This window comes from Carcharhinus amblyrhynchos, chromosome 10, assembly GCF_965287045.1.
Source record: "Carcharhinus amblyrhynchos chromosome 10, sCarAmb.v2.hapA, whole genome shotgun sequence".
NCBI lineage: Eukaryota > Metazoa > Chordata > Chondrichthyes > Carcharhiniformes > Carcharhinidae > Carcharhinus > Carcharhinus amblyrhynchos.
This window is the reverse complement of record NC_137333.1, coordinates 88,933,106-88,949,103: the sequence shown is the minus strand read 5'-3', so window position 1 is coordinate 88,949,103 and position 15,998 is coordinate 88,933,106. Positions and strand designations below refer to the sequence as shown.

Here is a 15,998-nt window from a genome sequence, read left to right as displayed (position 1 = left end):
TGGGCTTGTACTCATTAGAGTTTAGAAGGATGAGGGGGGATCTTATTGAGACGTATAAGATGATGAAAGGGATGGATAGGGTAGAGGTGGAGAGGTTCTTCCCGCTCAGAAAGGACAGCAGGACTAGAGGGCACAGCCTCAAGATAACGTGGGGGGCAGTTTAGAACGGAGTTGAGAAGGAACTTCTTCACTCAAAGGGTGGTGAATCTCTGAAATTCTCTGCCCGTTGATGTGGTGGAGGCTACCTCGCTAAATATATTTAAGACACAGGTAGATAGGTTTTTGGTAGGCAAGGGGATTAAGGGTTATGGGGAGAAAGTGGAACTGAGCCACTTCAGATCAACCATGATCTTATTGAATGGCGGGACAGGCTCGAGGGGCTAGATGGCCTACGCCTGCTCCTGTTTCTTATGGTCTTATAATTCCTACTCTGTTTCCGGTTAGCTAACCAATTCTCAAAATTCTTAATCCATGCTAATATTACCCCCAATCCCATGCACTTTGATTTTGCACACTAGCCTCTTATATGGAACTTTATCAAAATATTTCTAAAACCCACTGGTTCACCCTTATTTATTCTACTGGTTACATCCTCAAAAATACTCCAGTAAATTTGTCAAACATAGAGGTGTTGATGAGAAGCCTGGATAGAAAACCATTTTTGGCCCAATTTAAATAATTTGTCCTTATTGTAGTTTGATGGTTAACAGCATTTTGGGCTCTCATATATTTACATAACTCACAATCTGTTACTCACAATCTGTTTTAATGCTGTCTGGATTTGGTTAATTTATGCTCAAATTAATGTTGTGTTCATCATTGAATGGCTTGTTTCTATACTGTAACCGTAACATGATCCAGTGTGTATTGAGTATTTCAACAAGCCATCAAGCTTAATTCCACTCGCTTGCTCACTTTCAAACCTTCTAATATCCTGGGAAGAACAGGATGCTGAATTTATCATGAAGAATAATGAAACATAAGGATTACTTGGAATATAAAGTACAAAAACGGTCCATCCTGCTCAACTGGTCTGTGTTGGTTTTTAAGGTCAACGTGAGCCTCCTCTAATATTGAAAACAGAAAATGCTGTATTAGGCCAAGCAGCATCTGTGCAGAGAGAAACCATTTTTCCATAGAGCTGTCTGCCGAGCTGAATATTTCCGGCATCCGCGGTATTTTGCTTTTGTATGAGTCTCCTCCAGTTCTGTCTACCTGAGCTCAATCTTTGAGCATATCTTTCTGTTTCCCTTGCACACCACTGGTTTCCTTTCTAAAATCAACTAATCTGTTCGTCAAAACCATTTTGCACGGTAGTTGGTTCCACATTCTAACCATTCTGAGTAAAGAAGTTTATCCTTATTTCCCTATTGAATGTGTTAGTAAATATCTCATATTTATACCATGCCATTTGGATTCTCTTACAACTGGAGCTGTTTGCTCCACATCTAAACTGTCCAGCCCATTTATTAATTTAAACACCTCAAGATCTTCTGATTTCTTAAGATAAAAGCCACAACTTTCCCAATACCTGTGATCTCTCCGAGCTTCTAGTTTTTTTTTAAAAGTATGGAAACCAGAATTGAGAATTGTGCACAGTACTTGAAGTGCAGTCTGACCAGGACCCTATACAATTTTTACATAGCTTCCCTACTTTTGAATTCTATATCCCAAGTAATAAATCCCAGTGTTTTGTTAGTGTTTTTAATTGCTGACCTGTAATATTGTTTAGTAATTTGCTCACCTGGATCCCTAGCCTTGCCAGCGACATCCACATCTCATCAAATAATACCTTTTTTTCAAGTTAGCAACACCATTTACCACGCTGCTATTGATACTGAATACTATTTAAACAGCAGCTACTAAGTTGCAAGATACAGTTACTTTCCCATACCTATCATGCAGTTTATCATACTGATTGTTGTGAACTTATTAAGCTCAATGACCACGCGATGGTCTAACTTGCTATTACAACAGTTATTTATTGTATTCCATTCATGCACATGAAGAGCTGTTAAAAGTTCAAAAATCAACTGATCTTTAATGCCTAGAATGTGAATATTAACAATTTTCATGTGTTCCATACTGCTACTGTAAAAACTTGAAAGTTGCACCCTTCCTGTCTGAACATGCACTCCTCCTGTCCTTTAATTAGCTCCAAGTCTGATAGCCATTTTTGGGATGCAACAGCAAAATACCTTACTGATTTATTCAAAAAGCACAATTCTTTGTTGACGCTATCACCCAGAACTAACTTTGGTCATCCATTCAGGCCAGCTCTTCATGCTTGGGTCAGGGAGTGGTTTCCTTTGTTTGCATAAATCCAGTTAGTAATACTTGCACCATTTCTTCAAACATGTTGGCAAACAGGACATCTGATAGCTACATGAAATACATCCTTTGTGTGAACACTAAAGTTGCACAATGGTAAACTGGGTCTCGGGTAACATTACATAATTTCTCTTGTGTAAATTACAGCAGCCATGCAACTGAATTTTAAATATTTCCAGTTCTGTAATTATTCCTCCTTTGGGAAAGGACCCAGAGCCCTTGTTTGGCTCATCTATTTATGGGTGCACATGCCTCTAGAAAGTACCTAATGGCTTTTATTTAATACTTAAAATAATGCTACCTGTTTCCTCAAAATCTATCGATCTGTTTCCAATATGCTATTCTCGAGTGAAAGAATCCGACTTTTTCAAGAGTTGGATAAATAATCAAATACATGATTCACGTTTTTCTAAAATCAGTTTCCCGTGCACATGCTGACCTGAATAAATTGAGGCAAATTGAGCCACTCTTTGTAATGTACACATTAATGGTTTATGTGCTGTTTTCAGTTATGAACCGTCAGATGGTTGTAGCAGTCTTTTGTCAGCTTTTTCTGATCCAAATTCAGTTGTCTTACGTGCGCAATGTTCATTGAAACTGTACTTTTGCCACTCTGTAACAGTTGAGCATAAGCTAATAACCCTGGCTCACATCACATGCTGTTTGTGCTTGTGTACAAAAGGAGAAACGGGATCTGTGTGTATTTTGCAGCACAATCTTCTGCTTTGTGCAATCAATCCATTTATACTGTGAGAAAGTGAGGGTGAAAAATAAACCACGGTTTAGATTTGAATAACAAGACAGTTAATGGGAACTGTTAGATCAGAGTTAAGTAATTCTTTTTCTTTTTGTCAAATTTCCAGTAGCTTTTCACCCCTCTAGTATTGTGCAGGGAATAACCCATGCTGTAGTGCAGTTCTGTCAGTAGTGGCAGCAGCATCCTGCCAGTACCACATGAGCCTGAAGATTGTCTGTTGGCAACCAAGTCTACTCCAGGCCTGTCCTCAATGAAAACATTATCTTAATATTTTATTTCTACAGCCTGAGTATGGACGACAGTAGAAACATTACCAGTGCTGCCCTGGGCAAACTTGAATGTGGATTACAGGGTCAACGGCAGGGTTCTGAAGAATGTGAAGGAAGATAGAGATCTTGGGGGTCGTATCCACAGACCTCTGAAGGTTGCCACTCAAGTGGATAGGGCCGTGAAGAAGACTTATAGTGTGTTAGCATTTATTAACAGGGAGTTTGCGTTTAAGAGTCGTGGGATTATGCTGCAACTATACAGGACCTTGGGGAGACCACATTTGGAATATTGTGTGCAGTTCTAGTCACCTCACTATAAGAAAGATGTGGAAGTATTGGAGAGAGTGCAGAGGAGATTTACCAGGATTCTGCCTGGTTTGGAGGGTAGGCCTTATGAGAAAAGGTTGAGGGAGCTCAGGCTTTTCTCTTTAGCTCGGAGGAGGATGAGAGGTGACTTAAAAGAAGTTTATAAGATGATGAGGGGGATAGATAGAGTGGACATTCAGAGGCTATTTCCTCAGGTGGATGTAGCTGTTACTAGGGACCGTAACTATAAGGTTCATGATGGGAGATACAGGAGGGATGTCCGAGGTAGGTTCTTTACTCAGACTGTTTGGGGTGTGGAATGCACTGCCTGCTGTGATAGTAGAGTCAGACACTTTAGGAACTTTCAAGCGGTTATTGGATAGGCACATGGAGCACACCAGAATGATAGGGAGTGAGATAGCTTGATCTTGGGATCGGACATAGCTTGGCACAACATCGCGGGCCGAAGGGCCTGTACTGTGCTGTACTGTTCTATGTTCTGTGTGGTGCAGACCAGGAATCATTTGAATGTCTGCCAGCACAAAACATTCACTAAGGCCATTCCACTTTTCAACGTGTAATAATGGGTGTTAAAGCTTATTTGTTAGTGTCACAAGTAGGCTTACATTAACATGGCAATGAAGTTACTGTGAAAATCTCCTCGTTGCCACACTCCAGCGCCTGTTCAGGTACGTGAGGGAGAATTTAGCATGGCCGATGAACCTAACCAGTCTTTCAGACTGTGGGAGGAAATCAAAGCACCCACAGGAAATCCACACAGGCACGGGGAGAATGTGCAAACTCTGCACAGACAGTGACCCAATCCAGGATTTGACCACGGATCCCTGGCGCTGTGAGACAGCAGTGCTAACCACTGTGCCTCTGGCTGAGGCGATCCACATCCTAGTGTAAAGGATTGATGGTGATTCCTGTAGTATTACTATCTCCTTAACATTCTGGACTTTTAGGGGAATATAATGTTGCTTTGTTGCTCTAAAATATAGCCGTTAGTGATGCTTGCATTATTTCTTCAAAAATGTTGGCAAACAGGACTTCTGCTATGACATTGATAAACTAAATCTCAATTAACATTATAAAAATTCTCATGTATAAAAATACAGCAACCACTTCAATTCATGCAACTGAATTCAAATATTTTCATTTTTTAGTTTCTTTTAAAAACATATTTATAGTTCGAAAATGTATTTTGCCCAGAGGTTAGAGAGCTTCTAGAATTCACTGTCTAAATTGGTGGTTGAAGTGGGAATACGCAACCCATTTAAAATGTTCCTGAGACTGCATCTGAAGTATTGTACAATGCAAAACTATGGAACAGCTACAAGAAACTGGGATTAAAATGAGCAGCTTTTCTTTTTTTTGGCTGGTGCAGACAGGATGGGCTGAGTGGCCTCTTTCGTAACTTTTCTATGGTTCTGTGCAAACAAGAAGTGACAACTGTACAGCCAGGGGCGTACTGATCAAGTAAGAATTAAAAATCACCAAACCTAAAATTTTAAAACTGCAATTCAAAAAATTAGGAATGGCTTCCAATAAGAAAGGGAGCAGGTAAAATTGCTCAAAGGTTTTGTGAAAAACCTTCCTGTGGCTATCAGTGCCAAGACCCTTCCTGCTAGCTTTCACCGAAACACTGTCCACTCATAATTTGAAACCATGCCAGATTGTAAAAGCCATAAAGCCAACCTTGCAATTTTATTGATGCATTAATGTCACAGTTTAGCACTTTATTAGTAAAATATAAATGGGCATAAGAGTTCCCTTGAATTGGCAAGAATAATAAATAACAGCATTACAAGAAACTAAAATTTTGAAGGTGGCAGCATCATAACATACAGGGAACAAGAGCCCCCACACAAAAACAGAAAATGCTGGAAAATCTCAGCAGTTCTGACAGCATCTGTGGAGAGAGAATTGAGCCAACATTTCGAGTCTAGATAACCCTTCGTCAGAGTCCGCCACGGTTAGTATTAATTAATGGCATGACATCAATGGATCTTTGAGCCATTCGCAATGTTTCAGGAGGCGCTTTACATTCAATGGTTTGATAGTAATGAAAGGATTTGTACTGTATATAACGTAGCAACTGTTAAGTCTCCTCCGTAGAGGAGGTGACACTGTTGAAAATGATGGTGCTTGCTAGTCGGAAAACTGTTCCGAGAGCTCAGCAAGATATTAAGCATGCAATATGGTGCCATACTCCATAATCAAAAGTTGTGTATGTTCAATATTGCAAAATCTTGTGTACAAAATTATTCATACAAAGGTTTGTATTGAAAAATACACTTTGATGGAAAAGGAGCATCTAAACAAAGGGTTTGTAACTGCTAAACCTAGAAATGAGGTCCAATTATAACTTAATGAACTGTCTTTGGGAAAGAAATTGCTGACGAGTATTCCAAATGTTAAGCAAAAACAGAAAATGCTAAAAAATCTCAGCAGGTCTGATAAAATCTGTGGGGAGAGAATAGGGCCAATGTTTTGAGCCTAGATGAACCTTCGTATGAACTGGGATCAAAGAAAATCAGCAGAGATTTATACCAGATTTATATTTGAAACATTGGCCCTATTCTCTCCCCACAGATGTTGTCACACCTGCTGAGATTTTCCAGCATTTTCTGTTTTTGTTTCAGATTCCAGCATCCGTGGTATTTTGTTTTTATTCCAAATGTTCATTTTTTTTTTTCAACTTTTTGTTCTTGACAAATTATCTTTACCTTCAGTTCTTTTATGACTCAGTCAAACATTGAATGTTATTTCTGTTTGCGTGACAACATTATGATTCCTGGAATCCAGTTTGTATTACCTGAAATTGCATAGTCTGAAACTGACTCATTAGCGTTGACAAGTATTTAATTGGGATGGCTCCTTTCTTCCCCCTTGAATTGAACAATGTGAAAAATACCACACTGAGCATTATATAAAATTAATGCCTGGAACTTCCTGCCTCCCCAGCATTGGATTTGGGGAGTACCCCAACGAGGTGTCCTTGGGGACCCATCTTGGAAGTTCCCAGATCAGACTTTATGCAGTAGTTGTCCAGAGGCAGACATTCCCTGAACATTTGTGCTGCACTGGGAACCATCCAACAAAGCAATTTAAATCGCTAACTTTGGATGGCTCTGCCGGTTTTAACCAATAGTTATTCTGAAAGAGCTAGAAGAAATAAAACCACTTTTAACTTCAGCACAACAATCTTAAACACCCAGACTAAGCCCCACACAAGACACCGTCCACACTCCAGGTCACACCTACCACCACCATTCCCATGGATTTCCCCTAGTTGTGGAGATGCCAGCATTGGACTGGGGTAAGCACTGTAAAAAGTCTCACAGCACCAGGTTAAAGTTAGCTATGGTGTGGAGATGTGGAGTCATGAGCATTCCAGCCTCCGATCTTCAGGTAAGCGTTCTCCAAGGCAGCCTTCACGACACATAACGCAGAATCGCTGAGGAAAAACTGATAGCCAAGTTCCACACACATGACGACGGCCTCAACCGGGATCTTGGGTTCATGTCACACTATCTGTAACCCCCACGACTTGCCTGGACTTGCAAAATCTCACTAACTGTCCTGGCTGGAGACAATACACACCTCTTTAACCTATGCATAACCCTCTCTCCATTCACATTGTCTGTACCTTTAAGACTTGATTACCTGTAAAGGCTTGCATTCCAACCATTATCTTGTAAATTGAGTTTGTATCTATATATGCCCTGTTTGTGAACAGAACTTCCACTCACCCAATGAAGGGGCAGTGCTCCGAAAGCTTGTGGCTTGTGCTACCAAATAAACCTGTTGGACTTTAACCTGGTATTGTGAGACTTCTTACTGTGATTCCCCCAGTTGCGCAGGGCTCCCCCCTCTCTTCCATGCCAGCAGACCCAACCAGTCAAATTCCATTCACTTACCTGGACACTTCTCTGGCCTGATAGTTTCACTGGACCCTTTAAAGCCATCTGCTTTACAGCAACCAGTGCAGCCTGAGCTCATATTGTGCTGTGACGTTTGGGGTCTCTTGTGATGCAGGTTGTTAACAGCTTCAGCCAGTGGAGGATGGAACTAAGCACTTCCAGAGTACTCAGTGCACTTGAACTCTTGTAATTCCAGCAAATCTACACTTCACACACTGTGGGAATTATGGTCCAATTTTAATAAACTATTCTAGGCTATTTGCATTTTATGTGAAATTTGACAAATTGAATAATTGTGTCCAATTCAGGTCATCAAGGCACATAGAGAGGCATTCAGGCACTGGAGAGAAGAGTCAATGTCAATCCACTGATTTATGGGAAAAGACTGGTTAAAGTTGAGATTTTCTGTCTGAAAAAGAGGCAACTGAGAAGTGTTCTCGTAGAAGTATTTAAGATAGTGAATAGTCTAGAAAGCCAAGTCTAAAAAATTATTTCAAATTAGATCAGGAGATAGAGGAGTGACCACTTGTTCAAAACAGTAAACGATGAATAATGACTGTCAGGAAGCTGTTTTTCCTGTATGAGGACTGAGCTGCAGTCAAGTGGTTTGATTTGATTTATTGTTGTCACATGTATTAGTATGAAGTGAAAAGTATTGTTTCTTGCATGCTATACAGACAAAGCATACCGTTCATAGAGAAGGAAAGGGGAGAGTGCAGAATGTAGTGCTACAGTCATAACTAGGGTGTAGGAAAGATCAACTTAGTTTTAGGATAGGCCCGTTCAAAGGTCTGATGGCAGCAGAGAAGAAGCTGTTCTTTTGTATCTTTTTCCCAACGGAAGAAGGTGGAAGAGAGAATGCCTGGGCTATGTGGGGTCCTTAATTATGCTGGCTGCTTTTCCAAGGCAGCGGCAAGTGCAGACAGAGTTAGTGGGTGGGAGGCTGGTTTGAGTGATGGATTGGGTTACATTCACGACTTTTGTAGTTTCTTGCGGTCTTGGGAGCCATACCAAGCTATGATACAACCAGAAAGAATGCTTTCTATGGTGCACCTGTAAAAGTTGGTGAGAGTTGTAGCTGACATACCAAATTTCCTTAGTCTTCTAAGAAAGTAGAGGCATTAGTGGGCTTTCTTAACTATCGTGTCAGCATGGGGAGGGGACCAGGACAGGTTGTTGGTGATCTGGACACCTAAAAACTTGAAACAAGTGGTGGTATAATTTGAGAACAGTTGGAGATTGCAATCACTGGGGTGGTGGTTGGAAGGGATGTTTAGAACTTTTCTGAATTGATTAACTGTAATGGCCCAAATAGCTATCCTCATCCTTCATTATTTTATACTTTCTAAAGTGGTACTACGAATATCTATTAAATATTTCCTGATCCTTTCATTTGAGTTGCAGCTTTGTTAGTTGGACTATTGAATCTTATCTCGTATGAGTAATATTACTCCATTTGCAGAAAGACCAGAAACTTTTGTTTTTCATTTTGATTATGTGCTGCTAGATGTTATTTGTAGCAGAATCTCTTCACAATGTTGTGATGCTTTCTTAAGGAAGAAAAGCTAAAAAGTACAATATTTTGAAATCCAGAATGACTGCATTTGGTCTCAAGAATAAAAGCTAATCTGTCTTTCACTTTCAGGTGTAAATGCTCACCACTCTTCCTGCACTAGTTTTTGTTTTTATGTCAGTACAAGGGAATTTGATAAGAAATGTAACCCATTGCAATAACCTCTGTGAAGTTTTAGCAGCCATGGAGCAAGGATTACTAAAAATGTTAGAAATGAAGTTGCTGTGTATGAGATATTCGGGACCTGTATTTGTTCATGTGAGCGCAAGTGTGTTAAAATGTGGAATGTCTATAGTATCTACACTGGGCACGTTTGGATCTTAGCCTTTACAGGCAGTTGTTTGATGCAGAATTGAGGACAAATTTGCTTTTGATATTACAATGTTAGTTGACATTTATTTCTGTAAAATCTCAACAGTATTTATCAAGTTCATTTTATTTGTTCAACTGCAACTTTTTTTATAATGGTTTTTTTATTTTTAAGGATGTCCCTTGACAGAACAAACTGGTGTTAAACCCAGTTGTTATGTATCATACGCTACACCAGTCGGTCCCACTCCTATAACAACTCATCTGATAGAAAATGCGTACAGCCCTGTGTGGGACCACCAACAGCAAACAAGGTATTGTATGTATTGTATGATGTTTGAAGATGTAACTTAAGTCAGGTTTTTAAGAGAAGTAAGAGCACCAGCAGTTTGAAAGAGTAGTAAATTCTCCAAATCTTCCAGAGTAAATGGACTAACCTCCTATTGTTCACCAGGATTATTACTCCAAAACAAAACTTGGTTCTTGTATGTTCTTGTGGAACAGGAGTAGACTATACAGCCCATCAAACCTGCTCCAGCATTCAACATGATCATAGTTGATCTTTGAGCCTCCCTCCAGTTTCCCATTTACTCCCCATATTCCTTGATTCTCAAAGAGATCGAATAACTCTACATCTCTGCCTTGCATACATTCAAGCCAGTCTGTGGAATTCACTGAAGTAATTGAGGCCAAAACATTGTGTGTTTTCAAGAAATAGTTAGATGTAGCACTTGAGGCAAAGGGGATCACAGGATCTGGAGGGAAAGATCAGACTGTCGATCAGCCTGAATGATGGATGATCAGCCATGATCATAATGAATGGCAAAGCAGGCTCAGAAGGCCAAATGGCATTCTCCTACTCCTATTTTCTGTTTCTACATAGCTAAATATTGGCCACTGTTTGAGGAAAAGCCAGATATTTTGGCATCTGTTTGACCAATTTGATGAATTTCCAACACCCTGATCTGCTCTATCACCAAGACTACCTATCCCATGTCAATAATATTGCATATCTCTGTCCTGCTATTGAAATTCTAATCTGTAACTTTGTTCAATGGTTTCAATGCATTCCTGACCAGCCTCATTTTGCACCTTCACTAAATTAGCTCATCCACATCCTAACGTGCACCAACTCCTGTTCAGCCCTTTGCCTTTATCTGTCTAGACCACCAGCTCTGGAATTGCCTCCCTAAACCTATCTGCCTCTCTACTCCTTTAAAACCTACCTCTTTGAGCAAGCTTTTGGTCAGCAGTTTGTTCTGTGCGGCTCAGTGTCATATTTTGGTGATGCTCCTTTGAAGCACCTTGGAACACTTGAGATGTTGGAAATTTATAAGAAACAATAGCAGAACCATAAGACCAATTCTAATTGACTTCTCGGATGGCCCAGCAACTTGTGAAAGTGAATCAAGACCATAATTTTCATTTTTATCTGAACTTTTCTCAGTTCAGGGGACTGCCGTGCAGAGATGAGAGTACTCATTGAAGAATATTTTGGCTTTGCTTTAGAGGTAGAAGTTTATTCTATTTCAAGTTGTATCAAATGTCCCATCAGACGTATTACTTAGATGTGCTCCATTCAACATGGAAAGCAGCAGATATCACTGTTACCTTGTTCACTTCCAGAAAATAGGAAATTAGGAAACTGAAAAGAGCATTGAGCAGTCATTGTGCGCGTTGATGGCAGAGAACAATGTGAGCTGTGTGGGGGAGTCAAAGAGAGAGCATTGATTTCTGCTGTTGGGATGAGGGCCATTTATTTATCTGGGGAATTAACACTAAAATGGTGAGTAGAACAATGATTAATTCTGTTGTTTGCAGTGACTTCCATTTATATAATTGTAGGCTGCCCAAAGAGTTATTACTGGACCCACAGCAAACTCTGGTTTTCAAAGTGTGGCATAAAGCAGGTAACTGTTTTAAAAACGTCGTTTTATTCTGTTTATCTGTTTAAATTATTCTGTTTCTTTAAAACTTAATAATTGTACTGATATGCCTAGGATGTAATAGAAATTAAACCAACACAAGTAAATGTGTTGTTTTCAATCTGTGAATTACTTAACCAGAACATGTTACAAGTGTAATATATACTGTAAAGTTGGGTGGATGCCAAATTCTACCCACAGTGAACTTAATTGAATTTCATCATGCACCCTCTTGAGTTAGATTTATACATTGATCTGATCGTAAACTGGAAAAAAAATGTGTATGTGAAAGAGAAGTAAACTAATAAAAGGAAGTAGCCTTAAGAAAAACACTTCTGCAGAATTTGAAAACAATACATCCCCACAAAGTACTTGCTGAGAAAATCCTGAGTTCCAGCCATGTTGAGTTAACAGATCTTGAGTGTTGCACTGAAATGGTGCACTTGACCTACACACTGATGCATCAAACTTGAATCATTGGAAAGAAAAGGTTCTTTCTAAGGCCAATGAAAGCAATATAAAATGTAAATAATAACATTCATAAGGCACATTATGTTCACATCAGTGCATTATCAGTTCTTATTAAATGCTGCGATTTGTGTCCTAGATATTGACCGGGTTATAGGATTTGCCACTGTAGATCTTTCTGCTTTATTATCCGGATTCCTATCGATTTGTGGCTGGTACAATATCACTGACTTTAGTGGCCAGTGCCAAGGACAACTCAAAGTAGCAATCACCCCTTTGGAGAATATCCATCATCTGAGAGAGAAGAGATGGATCAAAAGACACAAACAACCAGCTGGTTCTGTAAGTATTTTTATTGATTTGGTGGCAAAAAGTAAAGCTTGGACACTGAAGGTACATTGCGAAAAATAATTGGTCTGAATGTAGATAATTTCCATTCAACACCAAAGGTAGTGCAATGAATTAGCATTAAATTATCATTAAATTGTTACTGTAGACTGGCAGAAGATGCACTTACTGGCATTAAAATCCCATTTGTCATCCTTAGCCTACTTGTTTTTCTTTATTCATTCAGGGGATGTGGGCATCGCTGGTTGGGCCAGCATTTATTGCTCACTGCTAATTGTCCTTAACTGAATGGTTTGTAAGGCCATATAAGAGTCAACCACATTGCTGTGGGTTTGGAGTCAAACGTAGCCCAAAGCAGTTGAGGATGACAGATTTCCTTCCCTTAAGAACATTAGTGAACCAGATGGGTTTTTACAACAATTGATAGTGGTTTCATGGTCATCATTAGACTTTTAATTTCACCACCTACCATGGTTGGATTCAAATCCAGGTCCCCTAGGGTATTAGCCTGGATCTCTGGATTACTAGTCCAGTGAAAATACCACAACACCACTGAGTCCCCATTGTTTAATTGGACAAAATTCAAACATCACGATCTCCCTTAAATTTATTAAATGATCTGCTGTTATTTAAACTCTTCATGACATTACAGGAAGCATTTGTCTTTGTGTGATTTGTAAATCAATAAACAGCAGAGGACTGCAAATAAGTCTTGGGGAATTCAATTAATATTGTCTCACCTTGTTCTCCACCTGTTGACAAAGTTAATCTGTTTAATCCCAACCAGGTTAGTATCATTCAAGCATATATCAACAGGAAATGGCAGAGAAATTTATATACTGTTCCGAATGAGAAGGAGACGAGGGAATGCAGGAGGAGGCATTTATAAAGTGTTTATAGTAGCAAAGTTTATTTTTTTCCAAATGGTATGCCAAGAAAGCGATTTAGTATAGTATAAATAATAATTTGACTTTAATATTACAGGCACCTACCCTTGAATCATTGTCATATAGGACGAGTGCCACGTATAAATCTTTCCCCAGTCATATCTCCAACTATTCAGAACAACTCATCACATCTCTGAATGCTGATGCTTTGTCTGGCAATGACAGGTACGCGAGTGTACTTTTTTAAAACATAAGATTGTTAGGGTAAAGAAAATGTAAACTGCTGATTTTGGAAAAGAAAAGATTTGTGCCTGATGTTACAATTATTTTGACTAGAAAATTTTGGCAGGCTTAACAAGTAGAGAGATTAAACAGTGAACTTTGTTTCAGTCATGTGCAGTTATCTTTCATGTTAACTTAATTAATCAAATGGGGCTAATGCAAACTATAATTGAAATGGTGTTTCCAACTTCTCAACAGATCAATCAACACAGAAATCCAAACCTCCCGCCACGAGGAACATATGAAAAATATTCGTAGATTCCATCAGTCCTTGCAAAGTGCTGGGTACACAGAATCACTTTCACAAACTTCACGGACTTCACTTTTCAGTGCTCTAAGGTAAACCAGTTGTTTTTAAGTTAAAGTTTGTAATTACATTTGTATAAAAGCGAAGTACTGCAAATGATGGAGACCTGAAAACACCCAAGTACCCTTCCAATCTTATTAAAATAGTTCTACAGCTTCTCATTCATAGAATCATAGAATGATATAACACAGTAGGAGATCAGCATGTGTGCCAACTCTTTGTCCCAATTAGTCCCACTCCTCTGTTCTTTCTCCGTAATATTACAGATGTTACTGCTTTGAGTATTTACTCAATTCCCTTTTGACATTTATTACTGAATTTGCTTCCACCATCCTTTAGAGCAATGCATAACAGACCATAACAACTTGCATACTAAATTTATTTTTTTTCATATCGCCTCTGGTTCTTTTGCTGGTTACATTAAGTCTATGATATCAACTCATCTTTACACAATTGGAATATTCACAATATTTAATTCAATCTACTGTCCTTTTTAAGAATAGTTAATACCTTGACAGTCACGACAGATAAAAGTACAATCCCATGCCAAAATTGTTCATCTGATTCTCTTCTAAGCATCAGTCTTCAAAATAACCATTGTGTCAATGTTTAATCTCATTTGACTCAACAAGGACAAATAGAGAAGACTTGAATCATCCTGAAAGAAATACCATATGTAATCACCACTTCAGAACCTTGATATAGTCTCTTCACAGAATTTAATTGTTCACCAGATACTAACATTCTTATTGCTCAAGCCTGAAAATGTATCTTTGAGCTAGATTTATATTGTATTAGAGACTTTGGGCTACATTTTTCTCCGGCCCTTGGGTAGGCATTTCGAGGAAGGGGTGTAAGGGGAGAGGCCAGGAAATTAGTGGAAGCCCCACTGGGTGGCTCCACGAAGCATACTTGCTGCCAGGGAAATTTCCAAGGGATGGGCTGGGAACAGGATCGGCTGCCCACTCCACAGCGACAGGCAGCCAATGGAAGTGATTAAGGCCCCAGTTAGGAGCAATTTTTGCAGCTATGTGGGTGGAGGAGCCACACCGCTAGGTGCGGAGGTTGCCAGATTGATGGAGACTGCTGGCTGGACAGTGGTCATTGCAGTTGGAAGCTCCATATCCATCAAGAAGAGGCATGTGCATAATAGGACTCAGTAGTAGCTGAGCCCAATTTCAGCAGAAGAGTTCCCCCTTCATCCCAATGAATCTACCAGCTTTGCTCCTGTTTATTTACTTGCTGCTGTGAAGGCCAGTGAGAATGTCTCCTTGTTGAAATTTCCTTCAAGTTGCTTATCTGCCTCAGTAGTGCCCACCTTCCCCGTGAGGAGTTACCAAGGCTCCAGCGCTGCAGGACATCAAGAGCTATTAAGGATGGTGAATGCAGTAGCAGCCAATTAGTGATAATATACAGAATAAGAATTTATTAATTTTGACTACTATTATTTTTACTATTGATTCATGAAGAATGCTCTTTGGTTATCCTGACCTTAAGGACCCGAGTCTCTCTGGAAAATCTAACACTTTCTTTAGTTTAGAGATAGCAGTTTGTCGAAATACTGTAGCAAAATATTATGCTTGAAATCCTCCCCTTTTATGGACAGGTTAAGGAGATCCGTTTATGTGATGTGATTATTTTGCTCTTGTAATCTAGCATAATGTAAGCATGTACTGTGTTTGATTGCATCACTAGCATGTTGTATGTACATCAAGGTCGTAAGGATGTTAAGGGTACATAATGTGGTAGCCTGGAGTTTCCTGAGAATCTCATTAGCATGTCCCAGAACATGTGATGCAGAGTGTGATGATACATGCATATGTGAATGACACTTGATCCAAGAATAAAACTACATAGCAGCTAAGTTGCTTTTAATTTTCTTCTTTTAAGATTCATGTTAAGATTGTTATTAGAATCGTGCCTGATAGCCCACCTCCATATTGAATGGAGAACATGTGACAATGTAATTATTTTTCTGAGAATTATTACTTCTCAGGATTTACTCCAATTTTTACACAAATTCAACATTTCAAAATTTTTTGGGAGAATTCCACCCAACATGATTTATTGGATCTAGCATCTTTAATCATTTTTTACTAACCTGCCTATAGTGACTAAACTTAAAGTTTAAAGTTTATTTATTAGTGTCATAAGCAGGCTTACATTAACACGACAATGAAGTTACTGTAAAAATTCCCTAATCGCCACACTCTGGCACCTGTTCAGTTATGCTGAGGGAGAATTTAGCACTGCCAATGCATCTAACCAGCAAGTCAAGTCTTTCGGACTGTGGGCGGAAACCAAAGC

At 39.3% G+C, this 15,998-nt stretch overlaps 1 protein-coding gene across 1 annotated transcript in view; it reads left to right on the top strand.

Annotated features, from left to right (window-relative positions):
* The window catches only part of c2cd3 (C2 domain containing 3 centriole elongation regulator), a 128,828-nt gene that overhangs the window by 94,519 nt on the left and 18,311 nt on the right, over positions 1-15,998 (top strand). Inside the window, exons 25-29 of the mRNA XM_080197550.1 lie at positions 9,650-9,788; positions 11,320-11,384; positions 12,007-12,209; positions 13,200-13,327; positions 13,583-13,723. Coding sequence (XP_080053676.1) covers positions 9,650-9,788; positions 11,320-11,384; positions 12,007-12,209; positions 13,200-13,327; positions 13,583-13,723 — 676 coding nt within the window. The remainder of the gene's footprint in view (positions 1-9,649; positions 9,789-11,319; positions 11,385-12,006; positions 12,210-13,199; positions 13,328-13,582; positions 13,724-15,998) is intronic.